Source organism: Salvelinus fontinalis, chromosome 5 (genome assembly GCF_029448725.1).
Source record: "Salvelinus fontinalis isolate EN_2023a chromosome 5, ASM2944872v1, whole genome shotgun sequence".
NCBI lineage: Eukaryota > Metazoa > Chordata > Actinopteri > Salmoniformes > Salmonidae > Salvelinus > Salvelinus fontinalis.
This window is the reverse complement of record NC_074669.1, coordinates 17,513,350-17,529,302: the sequence shown is the minus strand read 5'-3', so window position 1 is coordinate 17,529,302 and position 15,953 is coordinate 17,513,350. Positions and strand designations below refer to the sequence as shown.

Below are 15,953 nucleotides of genomic sequence, written 5' to 3'. Positions count from 1 at the left end.
TATACCTTAGCCAAATACATTCACTATTTCTGACATTTAATCCTAGTAAAAATTCCCTGTCTTAGGTCAGTTAGGATCCCCACTTTATTTTAAGAATGTGAAATGTCAGAATAATAGTAGAGCGAATGATTTATTTCAGCTTTTATTTCTTTCATCACATTCCCAGTGGGTCAGCAGTTTACATACACTCAATTAGTATTTGGTGGCATTGCCTATAAATTGTTTAACTTGGATCAAACGTTTCAGGTAGCCTTCCACAAGCTTCCCACAATAAGTTGGGTGAATTTTGGCCCGTTCCTCCTGACAGAGCTGGTGTAACTGAGTCAGGTTTGTAGGCCTCCTTGCTCGCACACGCTTTTTCAGTTCTGCCCACACATTTTCTATGGGATTGAGGTCAGGGCTTTGTGATGGCCACTCCAATACCTTGACTTTGTTGTCCTTAAGCCATTTTGCCACAACTTTGGAAGTATGCTTGGGGTCATTGTCCATTTGGAAGACCCATTTGCGACCAAACTTTAACTTCCTGACTGATGTCTTGAGATATTGCTTCAATAATCCACATAATTTTCCTACCTCATGATGCCATCTATTTTGTGAAGTGTACCAGTCCCTCCTGCAGAAAACCACCCCCACAACATGACCCATATCTCCCTCACTAACTTTAAGCACCAGCTGTCAGAGCAGCTCACAGATCACTGCACCTGTACATAGCCCATCTGTAAATATCCAATCTAACTACCTCATCCCCATACTGTTATTTTTGCTCCTTTGCACTCCAGTATCTCTACGTGCACATTCATCTTCTACACATCTATCACTCCAGTGTTTAATTGCTAAATTGTAATTATTTCACCACTATGGCCTATTTATTGCCTTACCTCCCTTATCTTTCCTCATTTGAACATACTGTATATAGACTTTTTTCTCTATTGTTCTATTTGCTGTATGTTTGTTTATTCCATGTGTAACTGTGTTGTTCTTTGTGTCGCACTGCTTTGCTTTATCTTGGCCAGGTCACAGTTGTAAATGAGTACTTGTTTTCAACTAACCTACCTGGTTAAATAAAGGTGAAATAAAATAAAAATGATGCTGCCACCCCTTGCTTCATGGTTGGGATGATGTTCTTCGGCTTGCAAGCACCCCCCCCCTTTTTTCCTCCAAACATAACGATGGTCATTATGGCCAAACAGTTATATTTTTGATTAATCAGACCAGAGGACATTTCTCCAAAAAGTATGATCTTTGTCCCCATGTGCAGTTGCAAACCCTAGTCTGGCTTTTTTAATGGTGGTTTTGGAGCAGTGGCTTCTTCCTTGCAGAGCGTCCTTTTAGGTGATGTCGATATAGGACTCGTTTTACTGTGGATACAGATAGTTTTGTACCTGTTTCCCCCAGCATCTTCACAAGGTCCTTTGCTGTTGTTCTGGGACTGATTTGCACTTTTCGCACCAAAGTACGTTCATCTCTAGCAGACAGAACACGTCTCCTTCCTGAGCGGTATGACGGCTGCGTGGTCCCATGGTGTTTATACTTGCGTACTATTGTTTGTACAGATGAACGTGGTACCTTCAGGCGTTTGGAAATTTCTCCCAAGGATGAACCAGACTTGTGGAGGTCTACAATTGTTTTTCTGAGGTCTTGGCTGATTTCTTTTGATTTTCCCATGATGTCAAGCAAAGAGTCACTGAGTTGGAAGGTAGGCCTTGAAATACATCCACAGGTACACCTCCAATTGACTCAAATGATGTCAATTAGCCTGTCAGAAGCTTCTAAAGCCATGACATTTTCTGGAATTTTCCAAGCTGTTTAAAGACAGTGAATTTAGTGTTCTTCTAACTTCTAACCCACTGGAATTGTGATACAGTGAATTGTAAGTGTATCTGTAAACAATTGTTGGAAAAATTACTTGTATCGTCCACAAAGTAGATGTCCTAACCGACTTGCCAAAACTATAGTTTGTTAAGACATTTGTGGAGTGGTTGAAAATCAAGTTTTAATGACTCCAACCTAAGTGTATGTAAACCTTCGACTTCAACTGTATATACTGCATTCTATACTATCTATTGCATCTTAGCCTATGCCGCTCTGACATTGTGTAACGGATGTGAAATGGCTAGCTAGTTAGCGGGTACGCGCTAGTAGCATTTCAATCAGTTACGTCACTTGCTCTGAGACTTTAAGTAGGGTTGCCCCTTGCTCTTTGTGGAGCGATGGGTAACGACCGTGCTTCGTGGGTGACTGTTGTCGATGTGTGCAGAGGGTCCCTGGTTCGCGCCCGTGTCGGGGCGAGGGGACGGTTTAAAGTTATACTGTTACAATTGCTCATCCATATATTCATAGATTATTTCCATTCCTTACTTAGATGTGTGTATTAGGTATTTGTTGTGGAATTGTTAGATATTACTTGATAGATATTGCTGCACTGTCGGAACTAGAAGCACAAGCATTTCGCTACACTCGCATTAACATCTGCATGTGACCAATAAAATTTGATTTTACTCGGTCAGGTAGAGGTTGAAAATGTCAGTAAAGACATTTGCTATTCAACTAGACATACTATTGAAATATTGAATAGTTGTAAATGTTTATTGATATGAAACACTGACATGTACAAAATACAAATACTTTGGCTTCTTGACCCTTTCTCCATTTTAACAGCATTATTCTTGTACAAGATTGATATATTCACAGTTGAATAAAAACAAATTTATGCTAAAACCCTAAAAAACCCAAACAATGAATATAAACTAAAGATCTTTGGAAAGGAAGTCACAATTGTCACATGTCCTTGTCAACATTGTATATCAAAAGGACAATAGTATTTTGTGTATGGTTAGAATAAAATAAGTGGCATAATTGATTATGGTCAACTTTAAAAGCATGCAATAACTTTAATATAATAAAAATATTCTCCACATTCTATATTTTAGGTCAACAAAATATTCAAAAGCAATAGCAGTGGACTTTGGTTCCAGTGAACAGCTCAGAATCATTAACCTGTTTAATTATTGTTCAATTTCTTACAATGTGTGTCTTTCATTTGTACTTTACAGCAGCGTGAATAAAGATCTTTGGAAAGCCATTCCCCACAACAACAAAATAGGGCTTGCACTACGTCCACTTTATCTAGGGAGTAGAGATTGTTAAATTGTTTATCATTAGTGGTGAACAGCTGATGTTTTATTCAAAGTGCTTTAACGCTTGCTGGTTATGTTGGCAAAGAGATACCAGTCCCTTCCTAAATGTCTGATCATTATCACCATAACACATTCAAGAGTGGGCAAATGCTTTTGATAGTCAATATAGTGCACCTTTTACCAGATAGCTTATTACTCCAAGACTGGACGGAGTGAACTTTTATGTGTGGTTGCTTGGTTTAAGATAGATTTTTTTTAGGCAGGATTCAAGATTGCAGTATATGCATGTGCTTGAACCCGAGAGGTAGCTAGGTAACTAAAATGCAGACACAAATGAGATCTTAACACTGGCCCTAATATTTAAGTGAGGATAGAATAAAAAATGGAAACTAAAATGTATTATCAACAGCTGTTGAATTTGTTTGTAAAATAAAAAAACTTAAAATGTTTACATATTTCAAGTACTTTGAATAAAAGCTTTGTATTTAGACCATAATATGTATGCACGGACATCATAGAAAGGGAAATAATTTTGTAAATATATTACACTATTTTACTACATAGACAAAATACACATTTATAGAAAAGTACTTTAAAGAAATATATCTCATTTTTTCTTCTTATCCTGGGTGCACCGTGGACAAAACCTGAAAGACAAAATAAAAGTACAAAGAGGAAATGCATGAAATCAACATTCCCAAATTCAGTCGCTTTTAATTACATGTATAATACACTTCATTAACTAATTGTAAAATATTCACCTACCATTTTCCTTTGGGCTTTGTAGCAAGATCAACACAAGCAAAGTGAAACCACTCAATCGGACACTGTTTGAAAAATAAAAACATTGGTAAAAAGACATCAACATTACAGTATTATTTTGATTAACTTGTAGAATCTATATAGAATACCCAGGGCTCTACAGCGTGAACATTTTAATGTGCGACCTGAGATTTTATTTTGGGAGCCCTGTGCGCCTAGAAAATCAATCACACAGATAATTATTATAATGATTAGGCTTCGCTGTACCATTGTTTTCGAGTGCCCCGTGGATAAAAACGTGCATATTTGTTACTTTCACGGTTACACCATTACTACAGCGAAAACCGAATGTTTTTAGCACAAACAGGTAAAAAGATATTACCGGCGCAATGTTTTATTCCTCCTATTGTGAATTGGCTAGACATTCCAAAAACATTTTGCTGGCTGTCCCAAAACCACTTGCAGGTATTTGTTTACACCTTGTTCAGTCATGTAACCTAATTAGCTAGCTAACAGCCTGGTTACTTAATTACCATTTTTAACTGCATGGTGTGAGCCCTGAATGATGATTGGCTGGAAAATGGATAGCTCTTTCAGGAAATCAATGATCATATAGCAATAAACTTGACACTCTTAAAGAGACAGTGTACAATTTTCTATATAATGCACCTCAATAAGTAGTGCTTTTACACAATGTAGAAACCTAAAATCCCTTTTGGCTTTGTAGTAAGGTCAACAAGTGAAACCACTCAATTGGACACAGACAAATTACAGCATTTGGTATGAAAACAACATTAAAATGTAGAAACCTAATCAATATTTTAACTTCTATGATATACAAATGTCTTTACAGGGTTAGAACATTAGTTTTATAGGGCATAACAGTAACTAGAAATTCATATATACCTAATTTAGGCTATATCTCAATCAATTAAATATCTTCTGGTGCTCCTACATTTTATGTTGTTCTCCTAACTAAGGAATATTTTTTTTAAATTTAGAGTCCTGAGAATACCACTAATTTCAAAGCATTCTTTGAATAACAAGACAACCAATACCCAATAAAAACTTACATCAGGGTTATCACATCCAATCATCTCTCCATATGACACTTGATGGCACAAGCAGTATGTTGGCTCATTGGGATCAACTGGCATGTCCAAAACATCTGACGGTTGCATTGGCAGGAGAGCAGAACTCAATCCTGGACTACAGACGTTAACAGATGGTAAATTATATTAAGGCAGAGTGAGAACCAGGCAGACACACGTAAATAGTACTTGCTTGTACAACCTTTTCAATACCTATTTTTAAGCTTTTTCTTCTTGGGAGAATCCTCATCCGATGATTTCCTGCCTCTCCCCTTGGGTCCTCGCTTCTCCCTCAGTCCCTGACCTTCACCCTCTGAAGCAGATATTCACAGCAATGGACATGGAAGTTAATTTACCTGTCGTAAATGTGCTGTAGAAGTATATCCCACCAACAGTCTCCCTGCTTACTCTTTAACCCTCTTCCTTCTGGACTTTCATAGCCGCTCACTTCCAGCTTCTCCTTCAGCTCATTCTCAAATCGGGCCAGGTCTGCATCCAGCCTGCGGATATGCTTGTCCACCTATGACATGCAGACAATTAGATTGGTTTTGCATTATCTATTGACCAATAGTGAAAGTATTGACACATCTTTATGTACTCATATGCCAGGTTTGGAGCACTGACCATTTCATATGTCTGCATTGCAAGCTGCACTTTGTCATCGCTGAACTCTTTGCACTTGCTGTAAGCACTCTGGATCTTCTGCAGGTGCTCAACCCTCTGTTCCGAAGCCAAGTTCCTTACACTTGAGATGTACTCCTCTGCCAGCTTGTCGATCTCTCCTTTTTTCTCTACACAATTGCAGAAACATTTTTATACTGGATAATGAAAGATGCTGAACTATACAATACTGATGGGGCATGAAACCATGTGGTAAATCAAGTGATCAAAACAAATAACATTTTAAATGTGTTTCTTGTGTAGTATTGTACCTTCAGTTCTATTGTCCAGGTCCTGCATCAGTGTAAAGTTTCTCTGTAGTTCACAAGGCAGATTCTCAATACCTGGGGGAATGTATCATGATTGTTAAAAGCAGTCATTCAGTAACTACAATAGTTCATCATAAGAACAAAATACGATTTGATGGTAACACACAGCTGACAGCTCATGGCTCTTTGCAGAATTTTGGCGATGCTTTCCATTGCCTTTACTGCATAGCCACGCACATTTACATAGGGAAAAAACCTCAACGTCCCTTGTATGCCACGAATGTAGAATAATTACTCTTCCGATTGTCCGCGGGATTGGTCCTTCAGCTGGTGGAAATTTTAGACAAAATATCCACAGGAAAGTATTATTAAAAGGACTTCGAAAAACACAGGTCCATCTGTGGCTATCAATATTTGTTTGCTCGTGACCAAACCAACGTCTTGCAGGTGTTTACACGATGTTGCGCATGTGGCAGGGAATATAAATGTCAAGGCAGGACATGTACTCTTAAAAAGTCTGAATATAACATTTCGACCAGTGGAAGGACCAACCACAGACAACCAGTATAGTAAATTCAACATCCTCTCTTGTTAAGAAACTTTCCAAGTTTTTGCAGTGCTTTGTTTCAGACTTTACCAATAATTGGTATTCACTCTTATTTATTAGGCAAATGGTTCTTGTATTTATTTTCTACACTGAATGCAGTCTGATGAGCGTTACCAAATAACAGGTGGCCACATCAAAATTGATCATGTTAGCTGGATCATTACATCTGTACTACCAAATAACTTCAACCTAAATGTTTTCCTGGAAAACAAGATAATGTTTAAAGGTTGGCGGAAGTGAGACCCAGTTAGTAAAACTGTGCTTGTGACGCACTTTTAAATTAAACATCGCGGCCCGTGTATACTTGCCTCCGGGCAGAAAACGAGGTCGCATCACGGCCAGCTAACTAGAGCAAAGTACATTTTAGGATCATGGCCAACAGACCCTAAATAAGTTACAAGGAGCCGTTTAGCTAACTAGAACACCACCTTATTGTTGGCGTGCTACTAACGTTACTAGTAGCTAAATAGCCTGAAAACAGCCCTCCTTGTTTTAGTTTTTTTAACCCCTTTTCTCTACAATTTATGCAATTGCTAGTTAGTCTTGTTCCATCCTTGTAACGTTAACTCACAAACGTTAGATAAGGTCAACAATTTAAAACATTTAATCGAACCTACAACTCCAATGACCTAGCGAGTTACTAGACTGCTAACAAAAACAAAGCCAGTCTGCTAGCTAGTTTTAACGTTAGTCATGCCGAAAACGTAACGTTAATATCAATAGTAGACAATTTGCTTGGCTATAACGTCGCTAGCTAAGAAATTCAAGACGGAAAAACTCAAGATTGGAAATGTATTAAGACAATTTACACAACTGATCAAATTAAGTTAGCTAACGGTAGATACTCACTGTCAAGGTAATGTTCCAGGTATATTGCCGTCGCCATCTTTTCACTGTTAGTTTACAGGGCTAGCAAGTAACGTTAGCTAAGCATTTAAGAAAATCTTTCCTAACTACAGTTAGCTAGCATATGCTGCGTTCATAACCAAGTAGGAAGGTGATAATGACTAATGTAGTGTTGTGTTAATACAAGTTGGATACATTCACGTGCTTTGAAAAACAAGCTGTCAACCGTAAACTACAAGTACAGCTAGCTATCATGCTTATAAACAAATTAGTGTTCAAAACCCATATTAATAGATAGCTTTTTTTATAAATAATGTTTTGTTATTACAAAAATGTCAAACGCTAAAATTAAGGTAATGTCTTCGTATGTGACATCAGAGGTCAAATTGTGGGAGAAGTTCATGGTGCGTTCATGACATCGGTGATCTCCAGGTCGGAAAGTCGTAGGTCTAGAAAGATGGCCAAGTTTCCGACTGATTCCGAGTTGGATGACCGTTCAAATAGATTTTTCCAGTCGGAGCTTGTTTTTTGTTGTTGTTGTTTTAGTTCCCAGTTGTCTTGAATGCTCGGAAGTCAGAGATTTCAGAGTTACCAGTTGCTTTGAATGCAGCATCAGGGCACGTCCCACAGCTAAGGCGAGGAGACGCGACTGTGTCATCGACTGACAAACCACGACATTGGGGAGAATTTAAAAGATATATATATATATATATTCTGGATGTGGTTAGCTGATACCTAAAATACCTATCCAGGCGTTGTAAGATGTAAGACCTGTCTAACAATGGAAATACATGTCCACAAAGGCGAAAGGCAGGCAGGAGGAAGCGAGAACAGGTGGGAACATTCTAGGCCTGTGGATGTATAGCTTTAATATCAGTGATTATTGGCCAGCTGGACACAGTCAAGAAACTGCATGAATGTAGGTCCATTATCATTTCTACACAGTTTCGATTTGGTTTCAGTCAAAAAATATGTACAGCACCAGTCAAAAGTTTGGACACACCTATTCATTCAAGGTTTTTTCTTTATTTTTTACATTGTAGAATAATAGTGAAGACATTAAAACTATGAAATAACACATGGAATCATGTAGTGACCAAAAAAGGGTTAAACAATTCAAAATATATTTTATATTTGAGATTCTTCAAAGTAGCCACCCTTTGCCTTGACGACAGCTTTGCACACACTTGGCATTCTCTCAACCAGCTTCACCTGGAATGCTTTCTCAACAGTTTTGAAGGAATTCCCACATATGCTGAGCACTCACTGGCTGCTTTTCCTTCACTCTGCGGTCCAACTCATCCCAAACAATCTCAAATTGGGTTGAGATTTGATGATTTGATGCAGCACTCCATTACTATCCTTCTCGGTCAAATAGCCCGTACACAGCCTGGAGGTGTATTGGGTCATTGTCCTGTTGAAAAACAAATGAAAGTCCCATTAAGTGCAAAACCGATGGGATGGTGTATCGCTGCAGAATACTGTGGTAGCCATGCTGGTTAAGTGTGCCTTGAATTCTAAATCAATCACAGACAGTGTCACCAGCAAAGCAACCCCACACCATAACACCACCTCCTCCATGCTACACAGTGGGAATCACACATGCAGAGATCATCCGTTCACCTACTCTGGGTCTCACAAAGACACAGTGGTTGGAACCAAAAATCTCAAATTTGGACTCATCAGAACAAAGGACAGATTTCCACCAGTCTAATGTCCATTGCTCGTCTTTCTTGGCCTATGCAAGTCTCTTCTTCTTATTGGTGTCCTTTAGTAGTGGTTTCTTTGCAGCATTTTGACCATGAAGGCCTGATTCACGCAGTCTCCTCTGAACAGTTGATGTTGAGATGTGTCTGTTACTTGAACTCTGTGAAGCATTTATTTGGCCTGCAGTTTTTGAGGCTGGTAACTCAAATTAACTTATCCTCTGCAACAGAGGTAACTCTGGGTCTTCCTTTCCTGTGGCGGTCCTCATGAGAGCCAGTTTCATCATAGCGCTTGATAGTTTTTGCGACTGCACTTGAAGAAACTTTCCGGATTGATTTACCTTCATGTCTTAAACTAATGATGGACTGTTGTTTCTCTTTGCTTATTTGAGCTGTTCTTGCTATAATATGGACTTGGTCTTTTACCAAATTGGGCTGTCTTCTGTATACCACCCCTACTTTGTCACAACACAACTGATTGGCTCAAGTGCATTAAGAAGGAAAGAAATTTCACAAATTAACTTTTTAACAAGGTACACCTGTAAATTGAAATGCATTCCAGGTGATTACCTCATGAAGCTGGTTGAGATAATGCCAAAAGTGTGCAATGCTGTTATCAAGGCAAAGGGTGGCTACTTTGAAGAATCTGAAATATACCAAATATTTTGATTTGTTTAACACTTTCTTGGTTACTACATGATTCCATATGTGTTATTTCATAGTTTATGTCTTCACTATTATTCTACAATGTAGAAAATTGTTTTTAAAAAACTTTGGAAAAACTTGAATGAGTAGGTGTCCAAACTTTTGACTGGTACTGTATTTCAAATGTATAAATGTTTTACTCATACCACCTGCAGGCTAGACAGGACCCCTCCCAGTCCGGATCCTTAACGCCACTGTTCTAGCCAATGAGAGGTCAGATATATGTGTGACTAAGAGCCACAAACAACTCAGATATAAAATAGTTTTTCTTATAGTCGCCGGAATTTCACGTGTATTACACTTATATCAGTACACTTGTAACAACCTGAGCATCATGAAACTTCTATAAGATCAAATAAGCCTCACGTATCAAATTAGCAACTCACTTTTATCTTGACCCATACAAAAACTCCTCACGTTTATTTTCGCGCAGACAGATTTTGGGCGGAGTCGACCCTTGCTTCACCTCTTCCTCTCTGGGAGAAATCAGAGCTCAGAGATGATGCTGCGTTCACAACACGTATATTTGAAGTTATCAGAAACTCCTAGTTCCCAGTGGGACATTTTCACTTCAACAACTCCAAGTGGGAAACTTCTTTCACCTTTTGAACCAAAAGATGACAATATTCATTTTTTACAATTACAACCTTATATCAATATTGATAATGTAGCTAGTTTGACCATATTGTCAATGTTAAAGAAATTCTCCAGTACTTTTGTATACTTTTTAGCCAGTAGTTCTGAAAGTAGCACTCACTGAGCCAAGTGTTCCCCGAAAATTGCCTGCAATGGTTGGAACCGGTTCAAGGAACAGTACTGAAAACAAGAAAATGACTAAATTATTTGTGGAACAGAACCGAAAACGAAGGTGATCTGTACTGTTCCGGAACAGAATGGTTATTTAAAAGCATGGGAACCGGTTAATAATGTAATTTTATGTTCTGGGCATTTATTCCTTGTCCAACAAAAATTGTACAAAGCACCTGTGCAAAGCCCTCATTCTGTCACCCAAAAACATATTCCAGCATCTGCCTGCCAGCAATCCTTTTTAAACCTCTGATTTCTTTTTTTTCTTTTTTACATTTAACTCAACATTAAATTACTTCACCGATGGATAGAGCAGCTTGCTATGGAGCGGGCGAACTATGTACATGCATTGCACAGACAAGTGTAGTGTAGAGTGCGAAATGCGAGTGAGGAGAGCGCTGGGCATGAAGCACTGGGCATCTTGTTATTTATTTTATTTTATTTCACCTTTATTTAACCAGGTAGGCCAGTTGAGAACAAGTTCTCATTTACAACTGCGACCTGGCCAGGATAAAGCAAAGCAGTGCAACAAAAACAACAACACAGAGTTACACATAAACAAACGTAGTCAATAACACAAAAGAAAAGAAAAAAATAAAATCTATGTACAGTGTGTGCAAATGCTGAAGAGTAGGGAGGTAGGCAATAAATAGGCCCTAGAGGTGAAAATAATTACAATTTAGCATTAATACTGGAGTGATAGATGTGCAGATGATGTTCAAGTAGAGATACTGGGGTGCAAGAGGGTAAGTAATAATATGGGGATGAGGTAGTCGGGTGTGCTATTTACAGATTGGCTGTGTACAGGTACAGTGATCGGTAAGCTGCTCAGACAGCTGATGCTTAAAGTTCGAGAGGGAGATATAAGACTCCAGCTTCAGAGATTTTTGCAATTCGTTCCAGTCATTGGCAGCATAGAACTGGAAGGAAAGGCAGCCAAAGGAAGTGTTGGCTTTGGGGATGACCAGTGCAATATACCTGCTGGAGCGGGTGCTACGGGTGGGTGCTGCTATGGTGACCAGTGAGCTGAGATAAGGCGGGGCTTTACCTAGCAAAGACTTATAGATGACCTGGAGCCAGTGGGTTTGGTGACAGATATGTAGTGAGGGCCAGCCAACGGGAGCATACAGTTCGCCGTGGTGGGTAGTATATGGGGCTTGGTGATGAAACGGATGGCACTGTGATAGACTACATCCAGTTTGCTGAGTAGAGTGTTGCTTTTGTTACTTCTAGGTTAGACTACTGCAATGCTCTACTTTCCGGCTACCCGGATAAAGCACTAAATAAACTTCAGTTAGTGCTAAATACGGCTGCTAGAATCCTGACTAGAACCAAAAAATGTGATCATATTACTCCAGTGCTAGCCTCCCTACACTGGCTCCCTGTTAAGGCAAGGGCTGATTTCAAGGTTTTACTGTTAACCTACAAAGCGTTACATGGGCTTGCTCCTACCTATCTTTCCGAGTTGGTCCTGCCATACATACCTACACGTACGCTACGGTCACAAGACGCGGGCCTCCTAATTGTCCCTACAATTTCTAAGCAAACAGCTGGAGGCAGGGCTTTCTCCTATAGATCTCAATTTTTATGGAATGGTCTGCCTACCCATGTGAGAGACGCAGACTCGGTCTCAACCTTTAAGTCTTTACTAAAGACTTATCTCTTCAGTGGGTCATATGATTGAATGTAGTCTGGCCCAGGAACCGCCCTTGCTGTCTCTGCTTGGCCGGTTCCCTTCTCTCCACTGGGATTCTCTGCCTCTAACCCTATTACAGGGGCTGAGTCACTGGCTTACTGGTGCTCTTTCATGCCGTCCCTAGGAGGGGTGCATCACTTGAGGGGGTTGAGTCACTGACGTGATTTTCCTGTCTGGGTTGGCGCTCCCCCTTGGGTTGTGCCGTGGCGGAGATCTTTGTGGGCTATACTCGGCCTTGTCTCAGGATGGTAAGTTGGTGGTTGAAGATATCCCTCTAGTGGTGTGGTGGCTGTGCTTTGGCAAAGTGGGTGGGGTTATATTCTTCCTGTTTGGCCCTGTCCGGGGGTATCATCGGATGGGGCCACAGTATCTCCTGACCCCTCCTGTCTCAGCCTCCAGTATTTATGCTGCAGTAGTTTATGTGTCGGGGGGCTAGGGTCAGTTTGTTATATCTGGAGTACTTCTCCTGTCTTATCCGGTGTCCTGTGTGAATTTAAGTATGCTCTCTCTAATTCTCTCTTTCTTTCTCTCTCTCGGAGGACCTGAGCCCTAGGACCATGCCTCAGGACGACCTGGCATGATGACTTCTTGCTGTCCCCAGTCCACCTGGCCGTGCTACTGCTCCAGTTTCAACTGTTCTGCCTGCGGCTATGGAACCCTGACCTGTTCACCGGACATGCTACCTGTCCCAGACCTGCTGTTTTCAACTCTCTAGAGACCGCAGGAGCGGTAGAGATACTCTTAATGATCGGCTATGAAAAGCCAACTGACATTTACTCCTGAGGTGCTGACTTGCTGCACCCTCGACAACTACTGTGATTATTATTATTTGACCATGCTGGTCATTTATGAACATTTGAACATCTTGGCCATGTTCTGTTATAATCTCCACCCGGCACAGCCAGAAGAGGACTGCCCACCCCTCATATCCTGGTTCCTCTCTAGGTTTCTTCCTAGGTTTTGGCCTTTCTATGGAGTTTTTCTTAGCCACCGTGCTTCTACACCTGCATTGCTTGCTGTTTGGGGTTTTAGGCTGGGTTTCTCTACAGCACTTTGAGATATCAGCTGATGTACGAAGGGCTATATAAATAAATTTGATTTGATTTGATTTAGTCTACTGATGACGTTACAAGTGTAATTCCAAAATTAGGGAGAGATGTTTAATTAGAGAAGAATGGATTTACTTTTTCAATGCTAGTTAAGGAATACTACAGTTATCAAGTTTCACATCAGATTTATTAACTACAAAAAGGTAAGACGTGTTTGTAATTATAGTGCTGCTCTGCACACAACATGCTTGTTAGCCCAACTAGGAAATTCAAAGACATTCAAAATTCCTTCATAAAAAACGATCCTCCGTAAATTTAATTCTGTGGGCCTATTTCTAGTAATGCATGTCATAACAAGATGCCCAGCACTTCAAGTCGAGCTTCCACTATCCTCACCCTCAATTTCAGTTGCATCTCGCGCCCTACGTGACTGGCAGCATAGTGTTTGTCTTTCATTACAATTAAACCATTCTGTTACAGCAAAATAGAATTTGCTCTTAATTACTTATCTATGCAGATTAAATCGAGTACCCACTCCCCAGCAAACTGTTCTAGCTGCACTGATTGGTAAAGTAATTCAATGTCGAGTTAAATGTTTTTTTTTAAATTTAAAAGTATTTTTCAGAGGTTTAAAAAAGATTAGAAAGAAAACGATATAAACCGCTACTTTTTTTGGTTGGAACCGGTTCAGAACTTTATTTTGCTGGTCGGAACAAAATAAATAAATAAAGGTTTTGTTCAGAACTAAACGGTTGGAAAAATAACTTAGGGGCCAAACCTTGCTACATCACATAAAATCAGCCAAAAAAGAAAAGTCCCTTTTTCAGGACCCTGTCTTTCAAATATAATTTGTAAAAATCCAAATAACTTCACAGATCTTCATTGTAAAGGATTTTAACACTGTTTCCCATGCTTGTTCAATGAACTATACACAATTAATGAACATGAACCTGTGGAACGGACATTAAGACACTAACAGCTTACAGATGGTAGGCAATTAAGGTCACAGTTATGAAAACTTAGGACACTAAAGATGCCTTTCTACTGACTCTGAAAAACACCAAAAGAAAGATGCCCAGGGTCAATGCTCATCTGCGTGAACGTGCCTTAGGCATGCTGCAAGGAGGCATGAGGACTGAAGATGTGGCCAGGGCAATAAATTGCAACGTCCGTACTGTGAGATGCCTAAGACAGCGTTACAGGGAGACAGGATGGACAGCTGATCATCCTCGCAGTGGCAGACCACGTGTAACATCACCTGCACAGGATCGTTACATCCGAACATCACACCTGCGGGACAGGTACAGGATGGCAACAACAACTGCCCGAGTTATTTTTTTTTTTTTCACCTTTATTTAACCAGGTAGGCAAATTGAGAACACGTTCTCATTTACAATTGCGACCTGGCCAAGATAAAGCAAAGCAGTTCGACACATACAACAACACATAGTTACACATGGAGTAAAACAAACATACAGTCAATAATACAGTGAAAAATAAGTCTATATACAATATGAGCAAGTGAGGTGAGATAAGGGAGGTGAAGGCAAACAAAATATATATATAAATAAATAAAAATATAAAAAGGCCATTGTGGCGAAGTAAATACAATATAGCAAGTAAAAAAAACACTGGAATGGTTGGTTTGCAGTGGAAGAAGGTGCAAAGTAGAGATAGAAATAATGGGGTGCAAAGGAGCAAAATAAATAAATACAGTAGGTAAAGAGGTAGTTGTTTGGGCTAAATTATAAATGGGCTATGTACAGGTGCAGTAATCTATGAGCTGCTCTGACAGCTGGTGCTTAAAGCTAGTGAGGGAGATAAGTGTTTCCAGTTTCAGAGATTTTTGTAGTTCATTCCAGTCATTGGCAGCAGAGAACTGGAAGGAGAGGCGGCCAAAGGAAGAATTGGTTTTGGGGGTGACCAGAGAGATATACCTGCTGGAGCGCGTGCTACGGGTGGGCGTTGCTATGGTGACCAGCGAGCTGAGATAAGGGGGGACTTTACCTAGCAGGGTCTTGTAGATGACCTGGAGCCAGTGGGTTTGGCGACGAGTGTGAAGCGAGGGCCAGCCAACGAGAGCGTACAGGTCGCAGTGGTGGGTAGTATATGGGGCTTTGGTGACAAAACGGATGGCACTGTGATAGACTGCATCCAATTTATTGAGTAGGGTTTTGGAGGCTATTTTGTAAATGACATCACCGAAGTCGAGGATTGGTAGGATGGTCAGTTTTACAAGGGTATGTTTGGCAGCATGAGTGAAGGATGCTTTGTTGCGGAATAGGAAGCCGATTCTAGATTTAACTTTGGATTGGAGATGCTTGATGTGAGTCTGGAAGGAGAGTTTACAGTCTAACCAGACACCTAGGTATTTGTAGTTGTCCACATATTCTAAGTCAGAGCCGTCCAGAGTAGTGATGTTGGACAGGCGGGCAGGTGCAGGCAGCGATCGGTTGAAGAGCATGCATTTAGTTTTACTTGTATTTAAGAGCAATTGGAGGCCACGGAAGGAGAGTTGTATGGCATTGAAGCTCGCCTGGAGGGTTGTTAACACAGTGTCAAAAGAAGGGCCAGAAGTATACAGAATAGTGTCGTCTGCGTAGAGGTGGATCAGAGAC

General features: G+C 40.1%; 1 protein-coding gene across 1 annotated transcript; it reads right to left on the bottom strand.

Moving 5' to 3' along the window:
- Nucleotides 1-2,565: 2,565 nt before the first annotated feature.
- On the bottom strand, nucleotides 2,566-8,015 carry LOC129855239 (inhibitor of growth protein 5-like). The gene is made up of 8 exons (XM_055922670.1): nucleotides 7,376-8,015; nucleotides 5,923-5,994; nucleotides 5,615-5,781; nucleotides 5,399-5,510; nucleotides 5,204-5,303; nucleotides 4,973-5,108; nucleotides 3,903-3,964; nucleotides 2,566-3,784 (listed from the first exon to the last, which is right to left on the bottom strand). Exons 1-8 carry the CDS (start codon nucleotides 7,410-7,412, stop codon nucleotides 3,745-3,747), a joined length of 726 nt encoding a protein of 241 aa, XP_055778645.1. The 5' UTR covers nucleotides 7,413-8,015; the 3' UTR covers nucleotides 2,566-3,744.
- Nucleotides 8,016-15,953: the final 7,938 nt, after the last annotated feature.

Excerpts from the sequence above, each read along its gene's own strand:
- LOC129855239 (XM_055922670.1), bottom strand. The coding sequence starts at position 7,412 with ATGGCGACGGCAATATACCTGGAACATTACCTTGACA. Across the intron at positions 5,109-5,203 it reads AAGAAAAAGCTTAAAAATAG|TCCAGGATTGAGTTCTGCTC; the intron begins GTATTGAAAAGG and ends TAACGTCTGTAG. Across the intron at positions 3,965-4,972 it reads TTGGATGTGATAACCCTGAT|TGTCCGATTGAGTGGTTTCA; the intron begins GTAAGTTTTTAT and ends TTTTTCAAACAG.